The sequence below is a fragment of the Petaurus breviceps genome, unplaced genomic scaffold (genome assembly GCF_028583685.1).
Source record: "Petaurus breviceps papuanus isolate PSGF00001 unplaced genomic scaffold, PetGlider_PUasm1.0 76, whole genome shotgun sequence".
NCBI lineage: Eukaryota > Metazoa > Chordata > Mammalia > Diprotodontia > Petauridae > Petaurus > Petaurus breviceps.
Genome location: NW_027186473.1, coordinates 26,713,044 through 26,730,146, shown reverse-complemented (window position 1 = coordinate 26,730,146; position 17,103 = coordinate 26,713,044). Strand labels below are relative to the sequence as shown.

The following is a 17,103-nucleotide window of genomic DNA, read 5'->3' as shown; positions in this document are numbered from 1 at the left end:
ATGAACTCAGGTCCTCCTGATTCCAGGGCCAGTGCTCTATTCACTGTGCCACCTAGTTGACCCCATTAACGTTTTTTGTATTGAAAAGCTAGGACTTTTCTAAATCCTTTAACTGTATGATGTCTGTTCTAAGATCAAGACCAAAAGTTTGAAAGACAACCCTTAAGAATATAATATAATAATGCTTAATTTAAATGGGAAAATAATTTATTATTTCATTTACTACAGCCTATACTTTGTGATGTTTATCAATATTTATTTAAAAGATTCTACTTATTAATTATGGATTATGACTTTGGATTTTATAGAAAAGTAGAAGACGATTCTTTCTCTCAAAGATCTTCTAGCCTATGATGAAATAACTAAAGAATATTATATTTGGTTTATACTGTTTTGTATTCTTATGTTTTTGTATTAGTGTGCATGTACAAAAGCCTGTTGAACAAATATATGGATATACATCAACTTAGAAGAGTTGGGGGGGGTGTATTTTTAAAAACTTTACTCTTACCCTAACTTTTGTGCATTATTTCACATTATTTCCCTTCGTGTATATTCCCAAACTTGTGCCTTCTCCCTCCATAGATTTGTGTAGGTTATCTCCCATGCCTGGAACATGCTTCCTCTACATCCTCCCTTCAAAACTCAGATCAAATGCCACTTCAATGAAACTTTGTCTCATTTCCTCAGCTATAATTTTCTTAGAATACTTTGTCTGACTCTTCCCTGTCACCCCTTACATTGCATTCTATTTATCTGCATACTGTACTTCCTAATAGAATATAAATTCCTTGAGGACAAGGACTGTCAGTTTTTCTCTTTGTTTTTCTAGCACTTTGCCCACAGTAGATGCTTAATAAATACATGTTTAGTGAAATTTAATAATTCATTGTTGCCTAGGGATCTGGTTCCTAGATGAGCAAATTACCTTGAAGTCAAGTAGAAATCCTTTGTAATAAATATTGTACAGTGTTAGTGATGGTATTTACATATATAGGGTATGTCAACAGGCAATAACAACTTTATGAACTTTATGTGAAAACTAGATTTGTTATAAAAGAAATGCACATGTGTCAGGGGACCCCTTAATAGTCATAAACAGGTAGTATAAAATATATGTATAAAAGTAGAATTGATATGTTGGAATGATTGATAGGAGATTATCATTCTGAAAGTGCAGGTTAGACAATAAGATTCTTCCCAAAGAGAGAATTTAAATATAAGTGGCTTATTTTAGAAGAAAGAGTACTAAACTAGGAAAACCCAAGTTTTAGCCATAAATGGTGAACTTGGGAAAGTTTGCTTCTTTGAGACCTTTTTTTATCTTTAAAACCAGTATAATACCAGATCAGTATTTCTGTTTGGTATTCCCCACTCCTGAACATGGTGACTTTAGAGAGGGAGGAATGAAACAATTTTTCCAAGATACATTTTCAGTTTATAAAATGTAGGGGAATAACTAAAGTCAGAAAATGTATGCTTATACAGAAATATTGCTTAAGGATTTAATGGTAAGCTTTCTAGCATTTAATTTCATGTTTCTTCCTCAACAGTGTGTGGTATTGACTGAAATCAGGCTACCTTTGCAGAAGAAAATCAATGATTTTTGCCATACACAGTGTCCACCTATTAAGGTAATGCTAACCAATTTAAATGTGTATAGTCAGACAAAGGCACAAAAAGACATTTCTGCCATTGAAACCTGTGGTTGTTTATTTAGTTGTGCAAGAGGTTACTGACGTTATGAAAAACAAATATGAAATTTGTGGAGTAGTGTGGTTTCCATGCCATGTTAATAGTCATGCTATCATTGATTTATAGATAAATTGCCAAAACTCATAAATTATTAATTTTGGAGATGTGGAGAGTGATTTTTCTGGCCTCAAACAGAATGTTTTTTGGGAGTGTTTTTCCTAGAAGTAAAACATATGTTATATGATCTTCTTGCCATTTATTGCTGCAAAATAAGAAAAAAAAATAAGAAATAGAGCTTTCATTGTTGAGTCGAAGAAACTGTTTACCAAATTGTAAGTTGACTCTTAATATCAGAATGTGTTTAAATTCTATATACCATGTTTCCCCGATAATAAGACCTATCCCGAAAATAAGCCCTCCCCTTACTGTGTAAGATTCTTCTAAAATAAGCCCTCCCCCGAAAATAAGCCCTATTGAGATTGCTACTGAAGTGAAGGTGATCCCCTGCGCTACACGCTACATTATGGTACCCTCTGTATGCACCGTCCTCCCCCCCCCCCCCGCCGTGAAACACACGCCGCGCTCTGAGCTGCATCCAATCAGAGCTGCAGCAGTGAGCACGTCATCCTGTTCTTCCCCAGTGATTTGCTTGCTGGCGCCATTGAGAGCAGTGCTGCGGAGGAGAGCTGAGGCAGGACAACATAAGCCCTACCCTGAAAATAAGATCTCTGGTGTTTTTCTTTCCAAAAAAATTAATAAGACAGTGTCTTATTATCGGGGAAACACGGTATCAGTCTTTTTAACAAACTGTCTTTGAACAATGAGGATTTACTGCACATTGAACATGAGTATAAAACATTATTTCCTGTAATCTGTACATTTTTTTTGTCCCAACATTATACAGTCCTGTAATTTTTTTTTGTTTCATTATATTCCATCTTGGGGTTCTTGCTTTCTCCCCTCACCTTTTTTTTTTTTTTGGTACACTGTAAAGGATATGAATATTCTAGTATCAGAGGCTATTACACATGAATTTTGTTTTCTGAATTTGTCATGAAAATTCTAATCAATAAGTTTAAGAACAATAGAAAGAAATAATATGATGGAAGTCTGTTTTACTTTATTGTTTTTTTTTTTTACTAATTTTAGTTGTAGTCCTTTTTTTATAAGCAATCAGGGTTAAGTAACTTGCTCAAGGATACACAGCCAGTTATTTCTGGGTGTGGAGCTAAGTGTCAGAGTCCGGATTCGATCCCCAGGTCATCCCGACACTGGAACCGGTGCTCTTACTTGCTGAGCCACATAGCCGCCCCTAGTCCTTTGTTTTTAAATTTATCATTTACCAGTCTCACCCTAGCATTGAGCCCTCCTCTGTAACAATGAAAAACAGTTTAGCAAAAGCTAATATAACATCTGAATCTAATTGTGTGTATAACACTGTACCATTTTAGTCCCCTACCTTTCTAGTGGAGGGAGGTATGTTTCATTAAAAAGTTCTTTAAAACCAAGATAAGTTAATTACTTAGAAAGTAAATTTTTTTTTAGTGCTCTTTTCATTTATAATTGATCCTCAACTTTCATAAGGGTAGTATTTCTTGAAAGCAGTGCAAAAGTCAAAAATGCAGATGTTGATATATTGAACCTATGAGAAATAAGGTCTTAGAAATCCAACCTCAAAATAAACAAGAAAGAAGTTAAGGAGGTGAACAGAATTTTAGAGAGGATAGGTATGATAGATCTCTGAAGAAAACTGAATGGGGATAAAAAGGAATATACTTTCTTCTCAGTGGTTCATGGCACATACTCAAAAATTGACCACGTTCTAGGGCATAAAAACCTCACAATTCTGTGCAGTAAGGCAGAAATATTAAATGCATCCTTCTCAGATCATGATGCAATAAAAATTATATGCAATAAAGGGCCACGGAAAGACAGACTTAAAACTAATTAGAAATTAAACAATTTAATCCTAAAGAATGAGTGGGTCAAACAAGAAATTATAGAAACAATCAGTAATTTCATTCAAGAGAATGATAATGATGAGACAACATACCAAAATTTGTGGGATGTACTAAAGACAGTTCTTAGGGGAAGTTTTATATCCCTGAGTGCATACATGATTAAATTAGAGAAAAGGGAGGTCAACGAATTGGGCATGCGATTGAAAAACCTAGAAAAAGGACAAATTCAAAATCCCCAATTAAACACTAAATTAGAAATATTGAAAACCAAAGGAGAGATTAATAAAATTGAAATTAAGAAAACTATTTAATTAATAAATAAAACTAAGAGCTGGTTTTATGAAAAAAACAACAAAATTGATACACCCTTAGTCAATATGATAAAAAAAAGAAAGAAGAAAACCAAATTATGAGTATCAAAAATGAAAAGGGTGAATCTACCTTCAATGAAGAGGAAATCAAAACAAAATTAGGAATTATTTTTCCTAGTTTTATGCACATAAATTTGACAATCTTAGGGAAATGGATGAATATTTACAAAAATACAAGTTGCCCAGATTAACTGAAGAAGAAGTAAATTACTTAAATAACCCCATCTCAGAAAAAGAAATTGAACAAGCCATCAGTCAACTCCCTAGGAAAAAATCTCCAGGGCCAGATGGATTTACTAGTGAATTCTATCAAACATTTAAAGAACAATTGATTCCAATACTCTACAAACTATTTGGGAAAATTAGTGAAGAAGGAGTCCTACCAAATTCTTTTTATGGTAAAAATATGGTACTGATACCTAAATACAGCAACTTATCTCAAAGTTGCTGTAGTCTTTTTGCTAGTATTTTATAATACTAGAATAATACACTTTGATCAGGTAGGATTTATTCCAGGAATGCAAGGATGGTTTAATATTAGGAAAACCATCGTATAATTGATCATATCAACAGTAAAACTAGCAGAAACCACATGATCATCTAAATAGATGCAGAAAAGGCTTTTGACAAAATACAACATCCGTTCCTATTAAAAAACATTAGAAAGTATAGGAATAAATGGAGCCTTCCTTAAAATAATAGGTAGCATCTATTTAAAGCCATCAGCAAGTATTATATGTAAATGGGGAGAAGCTAGAAGCATTTCCCATAAGATCAGGGGTGAAACAAGGGTGTCCACTATCACCCCTCTTATTCAATCTGGTACTAGAAATGTTAGCAGTAGCAATTAGAGAAGAAAAAGAAATCAAAGGAATCAAATTAGGCAAAGAAGAGACCAAGCTATCACTCTTTGCAGATGATATGATGATATACTTAGAGAATCAAGTAAAAAACTACTTGAGACAATAAATAAATTTGGCAAAGTTTCAGGATACAAAATAAACCCACATAAATCCTCAGCATTCCTATATATTTCCAATGAAATTCAACAGCAAGAGATAGAGAAATCCCATTTAAAGTTACTGTAGAGATTATAAAGTATTTGGGAATCTACCTGCCAAAACAAACCCAGGACCTATATAACCACAACTACAAAACGCTTTTCACACAAATAAAGTCAGATCTAACTAGTTGGAAAAATATCAATTGCTCGTGGCTGGGTCAAGCTAATATAATAAAAATGACAATTTTACCTAAATTAAATTATATATTTCGTGCCATACCAATTAATTTACAAAAAAACTACTTTATAGAGCTAGAAAAAATAGTAACAAAATTCATTTGGAAGAATAAATGGTCCAGAATATCAAGGGAATTAATGAAAAGAAATGCTAGGGAAGGTGGATTAGCTATACCAGATTTCAATCTGTATTATAAAGCAGCAGTCATCAAAACTACTTGGTACTGGATGAGGAATAGAGGAGTGGATCAGTGGAATAGATTAGGCACACAAGATTCAGAAGTCAACGACTCGGGGCATCCGGGTGGCTCAGTGAGTAAGAGCACCGGCCCCAGTGTCGGGATGACCTGGCAATCGAATTGAGGCTCAGATACTTAGCACCACACCCAGAAATAACTGTCCATGTAACCTTGAGCAAGTTACTTAACCCCAATTGCTTTAAAAAAAAAAAGTCAATGACAATAGTAATCTATTGTTTGATAAACCCCAAGACCCTAGTTTTTGGGATAAGAACTCACTATTTGACAAAAACTCCTGGGAAAACTGGAGTATAGTATGGCAGAAACTGGGCATAGACCATTATCTAATACCATATACCAAAATCAAGTCTCAGTGGGGTGCATGATCTAGGTATAAAGGTTGATACTGTAAGGAGTCTAGGAAAACAAGGAATAGTTTACCTGTTAGATTTGTAGAGAGGGAAAGACTTTATGACTAAATTAGAGAACATTATAAAATGTAAAATGGATAATTTTGACTACATGAAATTGAAAAGCTTCTGTACAAACAAAGCCAATGTAACCAAGATTAAGAGGGAGGTGAGAAATTGGGAAAGAATCTTGACAACCTATGTCTCTGACAAAGGACTCATTTCTAAAATGTACAGAGAATTGAGTCAAATTTATAAGAATACAAGTCATTCCCCAATTGATAAATGGTCGAAGGATATGAACAAGCAATTTTCAGAGAAAGAAATTAAAGATATCTATAAGCACATGAAGAAATGCTCCAAATCACTGTTGATTAGAGAAATGCAAATCAAAACAACTCTGAGGTACCACATCTCAACAGTCAGATTGGCTAAAATGACAAATGCTGGAGAGGATGTGGGCAAATTAGAACACTAATGAATTGCTGGTGGAGTTGTGAATTGATCCAGCCTTTCTGGAGAACAATCTGGAATTATGCCCAAAGGGCTATAAATACTTTCATATCCTTTGACCCAGCAATACCACTCCTAGGGTTATATCCCAAAGAGATCATGGAAGTGGGAAGAAGACCCATATGTACAAAAATGTTCATAGCAGCTCTTTTTGTGGTGGCAAAGAATTGGAAATTAAGGGGGTGCCCATCAATTGGGGAATGGCTGAACAAGTTGTGGTATATGCATGTTATGGAATACTATTGTGATATAAGAAATGAGGAGCAGACGGTCTTCATATTTACCTGGAGAGGCTTATACGAACTGATGCTGAGTGAGAAGAGTAGAACCAGGAGAAATTAATTACAGACACAACGTATGTGTGATGACCATCTTTGATAGACTGCACTCTTCTCAGCAATGCAGTGATATAAGTCAATCCCAAAAGACTCATGATGGAGAGAAATATGTGCATCCAGAGAAAGAACTAGAAAGAACTGAGTTTATATCCAGATGGAAGCAAAATACCTGATCTTTTTCCTTTTCTTGTTTGGTTTTATGTCCTCTTTACCATTTTTCATTCCATCTGATACAATCCGTCTTTATAACCTGACTAATGTACAATGTGAAAGTAATAAAAAAAAAAAAAAGAAATAAGGTCTTAGGTTTCTGTGACCATCAAAACTAATCTTTCACTAGATATTGCTTAAGATAAAGTTTCCTACATGTTTGATTCTTTAAAACAAAATATTAATGCTGATAATATATACTTTTCTCAACACAATAACTATGAAGTAATCCATAAAATTCAGTACACAAAGTAAAACTGGCCACATGGAGAACATTTTTTCTCATCAGTAATTCCCTAGAATTCTGTGACCTTTTGTGTGGATATCTCAATAATGAAAAAAAAAATTTCATTTCACATGGTATATACTTTTCCTAACACATGAAACCTACAGTACCATAAGTACTTACAGCAAATAAAATTCTTAAAAGTAAAACATTTTTTAACTCAAATCTTACCTTCCACTGTGTCAGATGGTAGTGTGAGGGCATTGTACTGACATGTGGAAGTCGTTGATTAGTTAACACTAAACTCACAACTGTCATTGGATGCAGACATTCCTGCTTGAAGTTTTTCTCAACATCTTTATTTTCTCCCTAAGCTGTATTTCTGACTTGCATGTTTGGGCTTAGAGCCCAAAGGACTTATACTTTGCTTTGAAGCCTAATGGCAACACAGAACTTGTGTTTTAAAGGGAAACAATGAAAATAAGCAATGAATGCACAGGGAGCTCTTTACTTTACAGTGGTAGGATGAACAAAACCAGTGAAGCAAATTTAAATTCACACTCCACAGACCTGTGCATATTGGGCCTCTCATTTTTTTCTCTACTTCACATAGCCACAAATGCATATTCTAATCTATAAGTTTTAAGAACAGTAGGAAAAAATAATATCATGGAGATCCGTTTTACTTAATTTTTTTAATAACCTAATCTTAATTGTAGCCTTTTGTTTTTACATTAGTCATTTACCTGTCTCACCCTAGCATTGAATCCTCCACTATAGCAATGAAAAACAGTTAAGCAAATGGTTGCCTAATGTGAAAGTGAAAATGAAGTTACTAATAAAATCACACTAATGCTTGAAGTTGGAAAAGTTAAAGGTGCAAATGTTGAGGTTTGGCTGTACATTGTCGTAATTAGTAATCGTATATGTTGTTCTCCTGGTGCTACTTACCTCACTCTGTTTCAGTTCATTCATTTCTTCCTATGTGTCTCTAAATTCCTCATACTTAACATTTCTTACTATGTAGTAATGTTCTAATACATTCATATACCATAGTTCATTCAGCTACTCCCCTAATTTATGAAGATTTTCACCTTGTTTCTACATCTTTGCCATCACAAAAAATGTTGTTATAAACATTTTGGTATGCATGGGATCTTTCTATCAGATGTCGTTATCATTGGTCAGAAGAGTATATTGAGATTTCTTTCATATAATTCCAAATTTTTTTCCAACATAATTGAACCAGTTCACCAGTAGCATGTTAATGTGCCTGTCTTTCCACAATCTTTTGAGTACTGACTTTCCATCTTTTACCTTCTTAACTAATTTTTGGTACATATTTGTATGAAATCCCAGAATTAATTTAGCTTGTCCTTCTCTTATTAGTGATTTAGAGCATTTTCATATGATCATTGGTGCTACTTTCTTCTCTTGAAGCTATTGATAACCCTTTGATCACTTATCTTCAGGGAACTATAATGCTTAGTCTTTGTATCATTTTCTAATGTCTTCACATTAAACTTTTATCAGTAATGTTTGATGGAGTTTTCTTCCCAGTTTTTTTTTTTTTTTTAGTTTTAGCTGCATTGCTTTTGTTCATGCAAAAAATTTTTAATTTTATGTATTTAAAGTTGTCTGTTTTTTTCTCTTGTGATTATCTCTACTCCTTGTTTGGTCAAAAAAAAGGTCTCAACTAACCATCATTGTATAAAATTCTTCCTTCTCTCATGATTTTTAAAAATTATGTGACCCTTTAAATTGTCACATATCCACTTGGAGCCTATTGTGATACATGATAGAAAATTCAGATCTAAAACTAATTTCGGCCAAATAACTTTCCAGTTTTCCCAAAAATTTTTTACTCAAAATGGTAGTCTTGCTCCTAGTAGTATATATTCTTGGAGTCTGTTAACCCTACTTTTCAAGTTTTTAACCAGTACCAAGTATTTTCGATAATTGTTATTTTATTGTATAATTTTGGTAAAAACCTTTAATAATAAAATTGTTGCAAATGGACTAAAATCTGACTTTGTTGAGAAACTGGTATGGTAGCCATTAAGTCAGGAATTAGACAATCAGCAAGTATTTATTAAGTTTGCCTTACAAATTTGAGGTAGATTTATGTTATAGAATATAGAAGATGTACTTTGTTATACATTTTTATAAATACTATAACTAATGACATACCAAGAGTTTTGACACCTAAATTAATGGATGTGCAAGTAGTTTTTTTTAATGGTTTACTTGTTCCAAAAGGAATATTTAACCCATAATTCTGAGATTATCTTGAGACAATACCCATGATTATTTAGTAACAAAATCCAATAAAATAGAGTTAATATTGCCTTGCACTATTTTTTCCTGGGGTTGTCATGAAAAAAACACTTTGTGATCTCTAAAACATAATGTTAATGTTAGCTCATGCTGTTTGAGAATGTGCTTGTATTTATGTCTTATTTTGCAGTTCATCAGTGCAGATGTATTTGGCATTTGGTCACGTTTGTTTTGTGATTTTGGTGAAGAATTTGAAGTGCTAGATACGTCAGGAGAAGAACCAAAAGAAATCTTCATTTCAAGCATAACCCAAGTAAGAGATTGAATTTCAAACTTAACAAACATTTATGTAGTAATTTTTTAATACTTGTTAATTTGACACCATTACCTTCATGTGATAGAGATAGATGAAAGATATTAGAATTATCTTTCTGTAATATTGCATTCATTCTTCTGCCAAAGCCTTTGAAACCTAATAACACAGAGTTTAGTTTCTCTAGGTAATTGAAATTCACTTATGCAGTGAAACACAAGCTCTGACAGGTAGTACAAACCTGGGAAGTCACTGAGTGTGGACATGGCTACCAATGGTATGTCTGTCATCACAGGATGACAGTTTTAAGTTTTTTGGAGAGGCTCTTCACCAAAAGGTTGAACACCAAGTGATATTTTCAGCAGCCATGGCCATTCAAGTATACTCTGTTCGGTATAGAGGGGTATATGATTGTAATGGAATACTATCATGCTATAAGAAATGAGAAGCAGATGGACTTCATAATAACCTGGAGAGACATATATAAACTGATGCCGAGTGAGAGGAGTAGAATCAGGAGAACATTGTACACAATTACAGACACATTGTATCTGTGATGACTAACTGACAGACTGGGCTCCTCTCAGCAATGTAAGACTGTAAGAAAACTCTAAAAGACTCATGATAGAAAGGGCTATCCACATCCAGAGAAAGAATTACAGTCTGAGTGCAGGTTGAAGCAAACTACTTGTTCTCACTCTTTTGTTTTGTTTTGTTTTTTCTTTCTCATTGTTCATTCCATTGGTTGTAATCCTTCTGTACAACTTGATTAATGTTGAAAGTTAAGGTATTTGTAGAGCCTATAATCAGATTGCATGCCTCCATAGAGGGAGTTGGCGGTGGAGAGGGAGCAGGAGAAATTTGGAACTTGAAAGCTTGTAGAATTGAATGTTGCAAATTAAAAGTAGATAAATAAATTTTATAAAAAGATTTTCCTGCAGTGACATTTTATACTCAACATGCCATCATGTGCTCTTTGCCCGTTTTTTTAATGTGGCATTTAGTCTGTCCTTCATTGCATATTTATATATGACATTTAATTATGATTCTAAGTTTGCTGTGTTAAATCAGAAAGAGAAGGGGCGGCTAGGTGGCACAGTGAGTAAAGCACCAGCCCTGGAGTCAGGAGGACCTGAGTTCGGTTCTGACCTCAGACACTTAGCATACACACACAAAAACACTAGCCGTGTAACCTTGGGCAAGTTACTTAACCCCAATTGCCCTCCAAAAGGCAAAAAAAAAAAAAATCAAAAAGAGAAAGGATTTCAGTAATGACCTGATCTAGCACTCTTATTCTAGGAAGGAGGAAATAAAAACAGAATAAAGCACAGTAAAATAGAATCGTAAGTTGGAAGTGACCTCAGCAGTCCAAACATATCCAAAAGATGTTTCTGTTATAACATACTTTGAACTGTGGTTATCTAGTCTCTGCTGGAAGACCTCTGGTGAGAGGGAACCCACTTACTGAGTCAGTAGATTCCACTTTTAAACATCTATAATTGTCAAAGCACTTTTTTCTTCACATTATGCCTAAATTTTCTTCTTTGTCACTCCTACCCATTATTCCTCAATGTGCCCTGTGGAATCTAACAGAACAAATCTAATCTTTCCCATGATAGCCCTTTGGATGCTTGGTGACTGCTATCAGATCTTTAGGACCTGAGACTTTTCTTCTCCAGGCTGACCATCCCCAGTTTCTTCAGCTAATCCTCATGTGACATGGAGCCATAACTCTACACTGTCCTCGTTACCCTTTTCTCTATGGTCTCTTTCTTATCAGTATCTCTAAACTGAGGTACCCATAACTGGATGTCATACTCCAGATGTAGTTTGACTAGGGCAGAATACAAGAGGGAGCATCACATCCTTGTTCCTGGAACTTCTGTCTTTCTTCATGCGGCCCAAGATATCATTTACTTTTTTTGATGCTACTTTATACTGCTGCCCCCAGATCTTTTTGAGACAAGTTTCTGTCCAATCTGCTTCTTCCATTCTGTACTTAAGAAGGTGAATTTTTTAAGTCTGAAGACTTTACAGCTGTCCCTCTTGAATATACTCTTATATAAATATCAACCCTATGCTCTAAAATGTCAGGGTCTTTCTTGGCTCCTAATACTTATCTGATGTGTTACCTATCCCTTACAGTTTTTTTTTTTTTAAAGCAATTGGGATTAAGTAACTTGCTCAGGGTTACACGACCAGTTATTTCTGCGTGTGGTGCTAAGTATCTGAGCCCAGATTCGATCCCTAGGTCATCCCAACACTGGAGCCAGTGCTCTAACTCGCTGAGCCACCTGGCCGCCCCTCCCTTACAGTTTTTATCTTAGTATACTCCATTCACTCCTCTGATGACATTGTCACCAGCCTGATACAGGCCCTCATCTCCTCACCCTTGAACTATTGCAGAAGCCTGCTTGTTGGCCTCCGCAGCCTCCATGCTACAAGACTCTCTCCATTTGAGTCCATTTTCTATTCTACATGACCATGTTAACCTCTACTTACGCCTCTGCTACTCAGTCAACTCTAGTGACTCCCTTTCACCTCCAAAATCAAATATAAAATTGTCTGTTTGTTATTCAAAGCCCTATTCACAACTATACCAAACCTTTCCAATCTGCTTATATTTTAAACACACACCCCATCCTCCCTCCACATTCAACCCAGTGACACTGACCATCTTGCTGTTCCTCATACAAGACACTCTATCTCCCAACTCCATGCATTTTTCCTCACTACCTGCCATGTCTTGATTTCTTTTCCTGCTCATCTCTTCCTCCTGACTTACAATCCCTTCTACAGGAAGCCTTTTCTGATCTGCATTAATTTTAGTGCTTCTGCCCTGTTGGTTATTTCCAGTTTATTCTTTATGTAGCCTCTCTGTATGTGGTTGTCGGCATGTTGTCTCTATTAGATTGTGAGTTCCTTGAGGGCAGGGACTATAATTTACCTTTCTTTGTATCCCAATACAGAACATGACACATATCAGGCTCTTAATAAACATGCATTTCCAGACCGACTGAGAGTTTAGTGTTGTCTTCAGATTTGATGAGCCTGCCCTATATGTCTTTATCCAAATCATTGGTGATTATATTAGAAAGTGCAGATTCTTGAGCTACTGCACTGGAGAACTTCCAGATTGACATTTAACTATTAACAACTATTCTGAATTTGTGCAGTTGACCTGTTACAAATTCATCCAGTTGTCTTATTTAGAATATATCTCTCCATCTTGTACACAAGAATGGCATGAGATACTTTGTCAAATGTTTCTAGGTAACATACTGCTATAACATGATTTTGATCTGTCAACTTAATAACCCTGTCAAAAAAGAAAATAAAGTTACTTTTGCATGACCTGAACTTGATGAAGCTGTGCTAGATCCTTGTAATGACAATTTCTCTCAAGATATTAGTCACTCTCACCATCAATATAGTTTGAAAACTGTGTCTCCTCCCTTTTTAAAAAATTAGAAAACTTGAGGCAGCTAGATGGCACAGTGAATAGGGCACCGGCCGAGTTCAAATCTGGCCTCAGATACTTAATACTTACTAGCAGTGTGAACTTGGGCAAGTCACTTAACCCCAAGTGCCCTGCCTTCCCCCTCCTAAAAGAAAAAAAAATTTGAAAAATTTGCCATTGCCCAGTCTTTTACAACTTTTGTTTTACATGGCCTTTCACACAATCACTGACAATAGCATGCTGCTAAAAGCATTATCCTAACCCCTCCACTAGGCAAGTCAGGCTAATTTTTCCTTAAAAGGGAGTGATCAGCCCTTGAATCTTGCTTGGTTTTCTGAGGGGACTAAAGCTCAGACTGTTGATATCCCTTTCTGATTACCTGAGTACAAAGGTGCCATAAGGAGCTCCAAGAGTTCTCTGCTGTTTGGTTGGTAGACCATAGTCAGCAACTCAGACAGAAAAGCTCAGCCAAATCTATTCAAGGTGTCTTTGATCCCTATCCTTGTTGAATATTCTTCTCTAGCCATAACTAAGTAAATCTTTTTTTAACTGTCAAATTATTTTCAAATGTCTCATTTCATTCCAGTTTTGAACCTAAATTACAAGACAGCTGGTCTTAATCAGACCCAGCCTGGGACACAAAGAAGTCATGTCTTAATTTTCTCACATCTGGACATAAGATGTGAATTCATCAAGGGTGGCAACTAAGTGCTCTCTTACTATCTCCCTATTTGTATTGGCTACCTCCTAGGTAGTCATTTTTGTTCTGTGATTTCCAGGGTGAACATCTTTCTCCTTATTTTTGTAAGACCATGCCCTTTGTTACCTGCCTTTGCTCTATCTTCTGTGTATATCTTTTTAAAATCCAACTTGATTTCTAAGTTTCTGTGAATATACAATAGTCTCTTGAGAAAGCTCCTTTTCTTCCTCATAAGAATTATTGTTAAAATTTTTTCTGTGTTTAGAATTTTATTTTTGAGAGTGTCTCATTCCTTTTAGGATTGACTTCCTCTGTAGAATTTTGGACCAAGGGATCCTGCCTATCATCCTTATCTATCTTTATGTACAACAGCCCTTTGAGATCTGGCTTGCTAAATTCTATGACCTATGTCCAGCATTCTACAAGTTCTAGGAGGAAGTAGTAACTTCATCCCAAGGTTCCCATCATTTTTACCCCCCAACAAATCCCTACCTATTAATATGAACTGGATGCAGAATAGAATTTCACCTTATTTACTCTTCCACTTTTAGAAAACCAAAATTATGTGAATAATTTTCCAAATTTTTTTTTTAATTTCTTAAACTTTGCTAGGTTGCTTACTTCAATTTTAATTAGCCCCAAAGTTAGAAATATCATCTTCATTGTCTAACAAACAGCAAATTTCTCATTCTTTAATTTGGTCCTTGATAAATCTCTGTGGTAAAAAAAAAAAAAAAGAGGTAAATATAATACTTTTTTAAATGACTCTAGTAAACACTTAACTTTTTGTAACATTTTTTTCTGTATTGTCATCTATATAACCTTTCATCCAATGATTTATTTCATCCAGTAACTTTCTTTAACTTCTGTGTGAAGTAGACACCAAAGTTACATGTATTATTAACTAGAACCTGATTAAAGCATAATAGGGTTATAGCTTCCTGTCACTTGAATTATATGCTTGTGAATATATCCATGTATAATATATGCTTTTCTTACCCTGTTTTTAAGAAAAAATGTTAAAAATAGCATGTATCTAAAAGATTTGTGGTTCATTATGATAGCAGATATTTTCTCTTTTTTCTATTTTACTATTGCCTGGTATGTCTTTCACCAATCTGTCAGTTGTTTATTCTGTATATTGCTTTGTTAAACTACAAGTAAAATTCTCCAAATCTTTTTCCCCCATTTGAATTTTGTTGTATTAGCTGTTAAAGGAATTTTAAGTGACTAGGCAAGAATTTGAACTAAAGATACTTGAGGCTGGTCTTTGAAAGATTTTCTTTCTTCATTAACCTTCTGACTAATTTATTTTCAGGCAAATCCTGGAATTGTAACTTGTCTTGAAAATCATCCACACAAACTTGAGACAGGAAATTTGGTAACATTTCGAGAAATAAATGGGATGACAGGTTTAAATGGATCCATAAAACAAATAACTGGTAAGCAGATGGCATGTGTTCTAAGTACTTTAATTGGATCTGTGATCCCACTGATGTAAGTTCTGGTACCCTATTGTAATAGAAATTACAGTCCATTCACTTTCTTATCTTTTGCAAGTCTTATCCATATACTCATAAACCTTCCGTAGGTGTTCCCCCAACGTATTGGGAACCTTACTCTAAATCTCTTCATATTTCATGAATACTTAGTGAAACATAATCTGTCCATCATTTATCTTTTGCTTTCACATGTCTGACATTTCCTTTTCCATACGATGTCCTTTACACAGCTTCTCTGTAGTTTGTTGCTAAAATGCTATATAGCATACTACTACTATCCACCTCTCCTTTGTCCTTACAGTGAACCATGCTTGATTTCTTAAGAGATTGTGGTACAACCCTATAGCATCATTGAGTGAATATCGGTGTTTTTTTTTTTATTTGTTTCAAGGAGGTACTTGGGATCATTAAAAATAATACATAGTTTCTGTCAATATGAAACGAGGCATGAAGCTCATCAAAGGGATTTGCCATTTTCATGGAGCATGTCTACCACAGAATCCAAATTGAAGAAATAACTCCCAGTAGATGAGGTCATTTAGATATTCCTGTTTGTAGTGGCATTATGCTGACTACCAGAGAATATTGCAGAGCCTTCTCGTGAAATATCAACCATTTCTCAAAAGAGCTTATCATTATCCCAGAGTAAAAACTAAGTGGGATGAAAAATGTTTATTCAGACTATGTTATATGGTAGATTGATATAGGGATTCTACTTGGTAGGAAATACAGCTTAACATTTTGAGAAATTAGCGTAGTGGGGAAAAGTTCTGTACTTGGAAAGAAGAGTAACCTGAATTCTAATCCCATCTTTAGAAATTATTAGATCTGTGACCAGGGACAAGTAAGTTACATATATCTCTTTGAGCCTCAGTTTCCTCATTTGTAAGCTGTAAATATTAATGACTCTAGTTGTGAAGATTAAATGAGATAACATGTAGAATGCTTTTCAAACTTAACGTAATGTTTAACTATTTTATGTTGCTATTGATTATTAGTATTAAATGGTTTCACACCAAAAAACCTAGTAAACCAGATTTAAGTATTACAAATAAAATAGAGGGTCAGCTTAAGATAGCAGAAAGAATACTGAGCTTGTAGGTAGGATGCGTGGTTTTGAGTTTCTCCTCTAAACTGTATGGCTGTGCCAAGTCACGTTACCCTATCAACTTTGGTTCACTGATCTAGAAAACACTAAGATTCCATCATACTTGCACTGTTTGGTAGCTGTGAGAAAAGGCTCTTTGTAAACCTTAAAGCCCCCTATAAATGGGAGATCATAGCTAACTACCAATAAAACAATAATTGAGCTCATCTGCTTTAAAAATTTTGTAATCATTCTATGGATATAATCCTCTGATTTGGAGTCCAAGAATCTGGGTTCGGAATCCTACCTCTGTGACTGAGAAAATTGCCTAATCTCATTGGACTAGAGTTTCCACATCTGTGAAAATGAGAGAGTTGGTCTAGATGACCTCTAAAATGCTTTCCTTCTCTTAAGCTTTTTATCTTTAGGTACTAAAAGAGAGTTAAAATGCAGGTACTTTAGCTATCTCTAACATTTTTTACCCTTTAGTTTTCCACATAATTCTGCTATCTTTTTTTGTATATTATATCATATTGACCCAAATATAAAACAAAATTTCTC

General features: G+C 34.8%; 1 protein-coding gene across 1 annotated transcript in view; it reads left to right on the top strand.

Moving 5' to 3' along the window:
- UBA6 (ubiquitin like modifier activating enzyme 6) overlaps positions 1 to 17,103 on the top strand; it is a 75,412-nt gene that overhangs the window by 8,983 nt on the left and 49,326 nt on the right. The window contains exons 7-9 of the mRNA XM_069105327.1: positions 1,554 to 1,634; positions 9,671 to 9,793; positions 15,272 to 15,395. Of these exons, the coding sequence (XP_068961428.1) occupies positions 1,554 to 1,634; positions 9,671 to 9,793; positions 15,272 to 15,395 (328 nt within the window). The remainder of the gene's footprint in view (positions 1 to 1,553; positions 1,635 to 9,670; positions 9,794 to 15,271; positions 15,396 to 17,103) is intronic.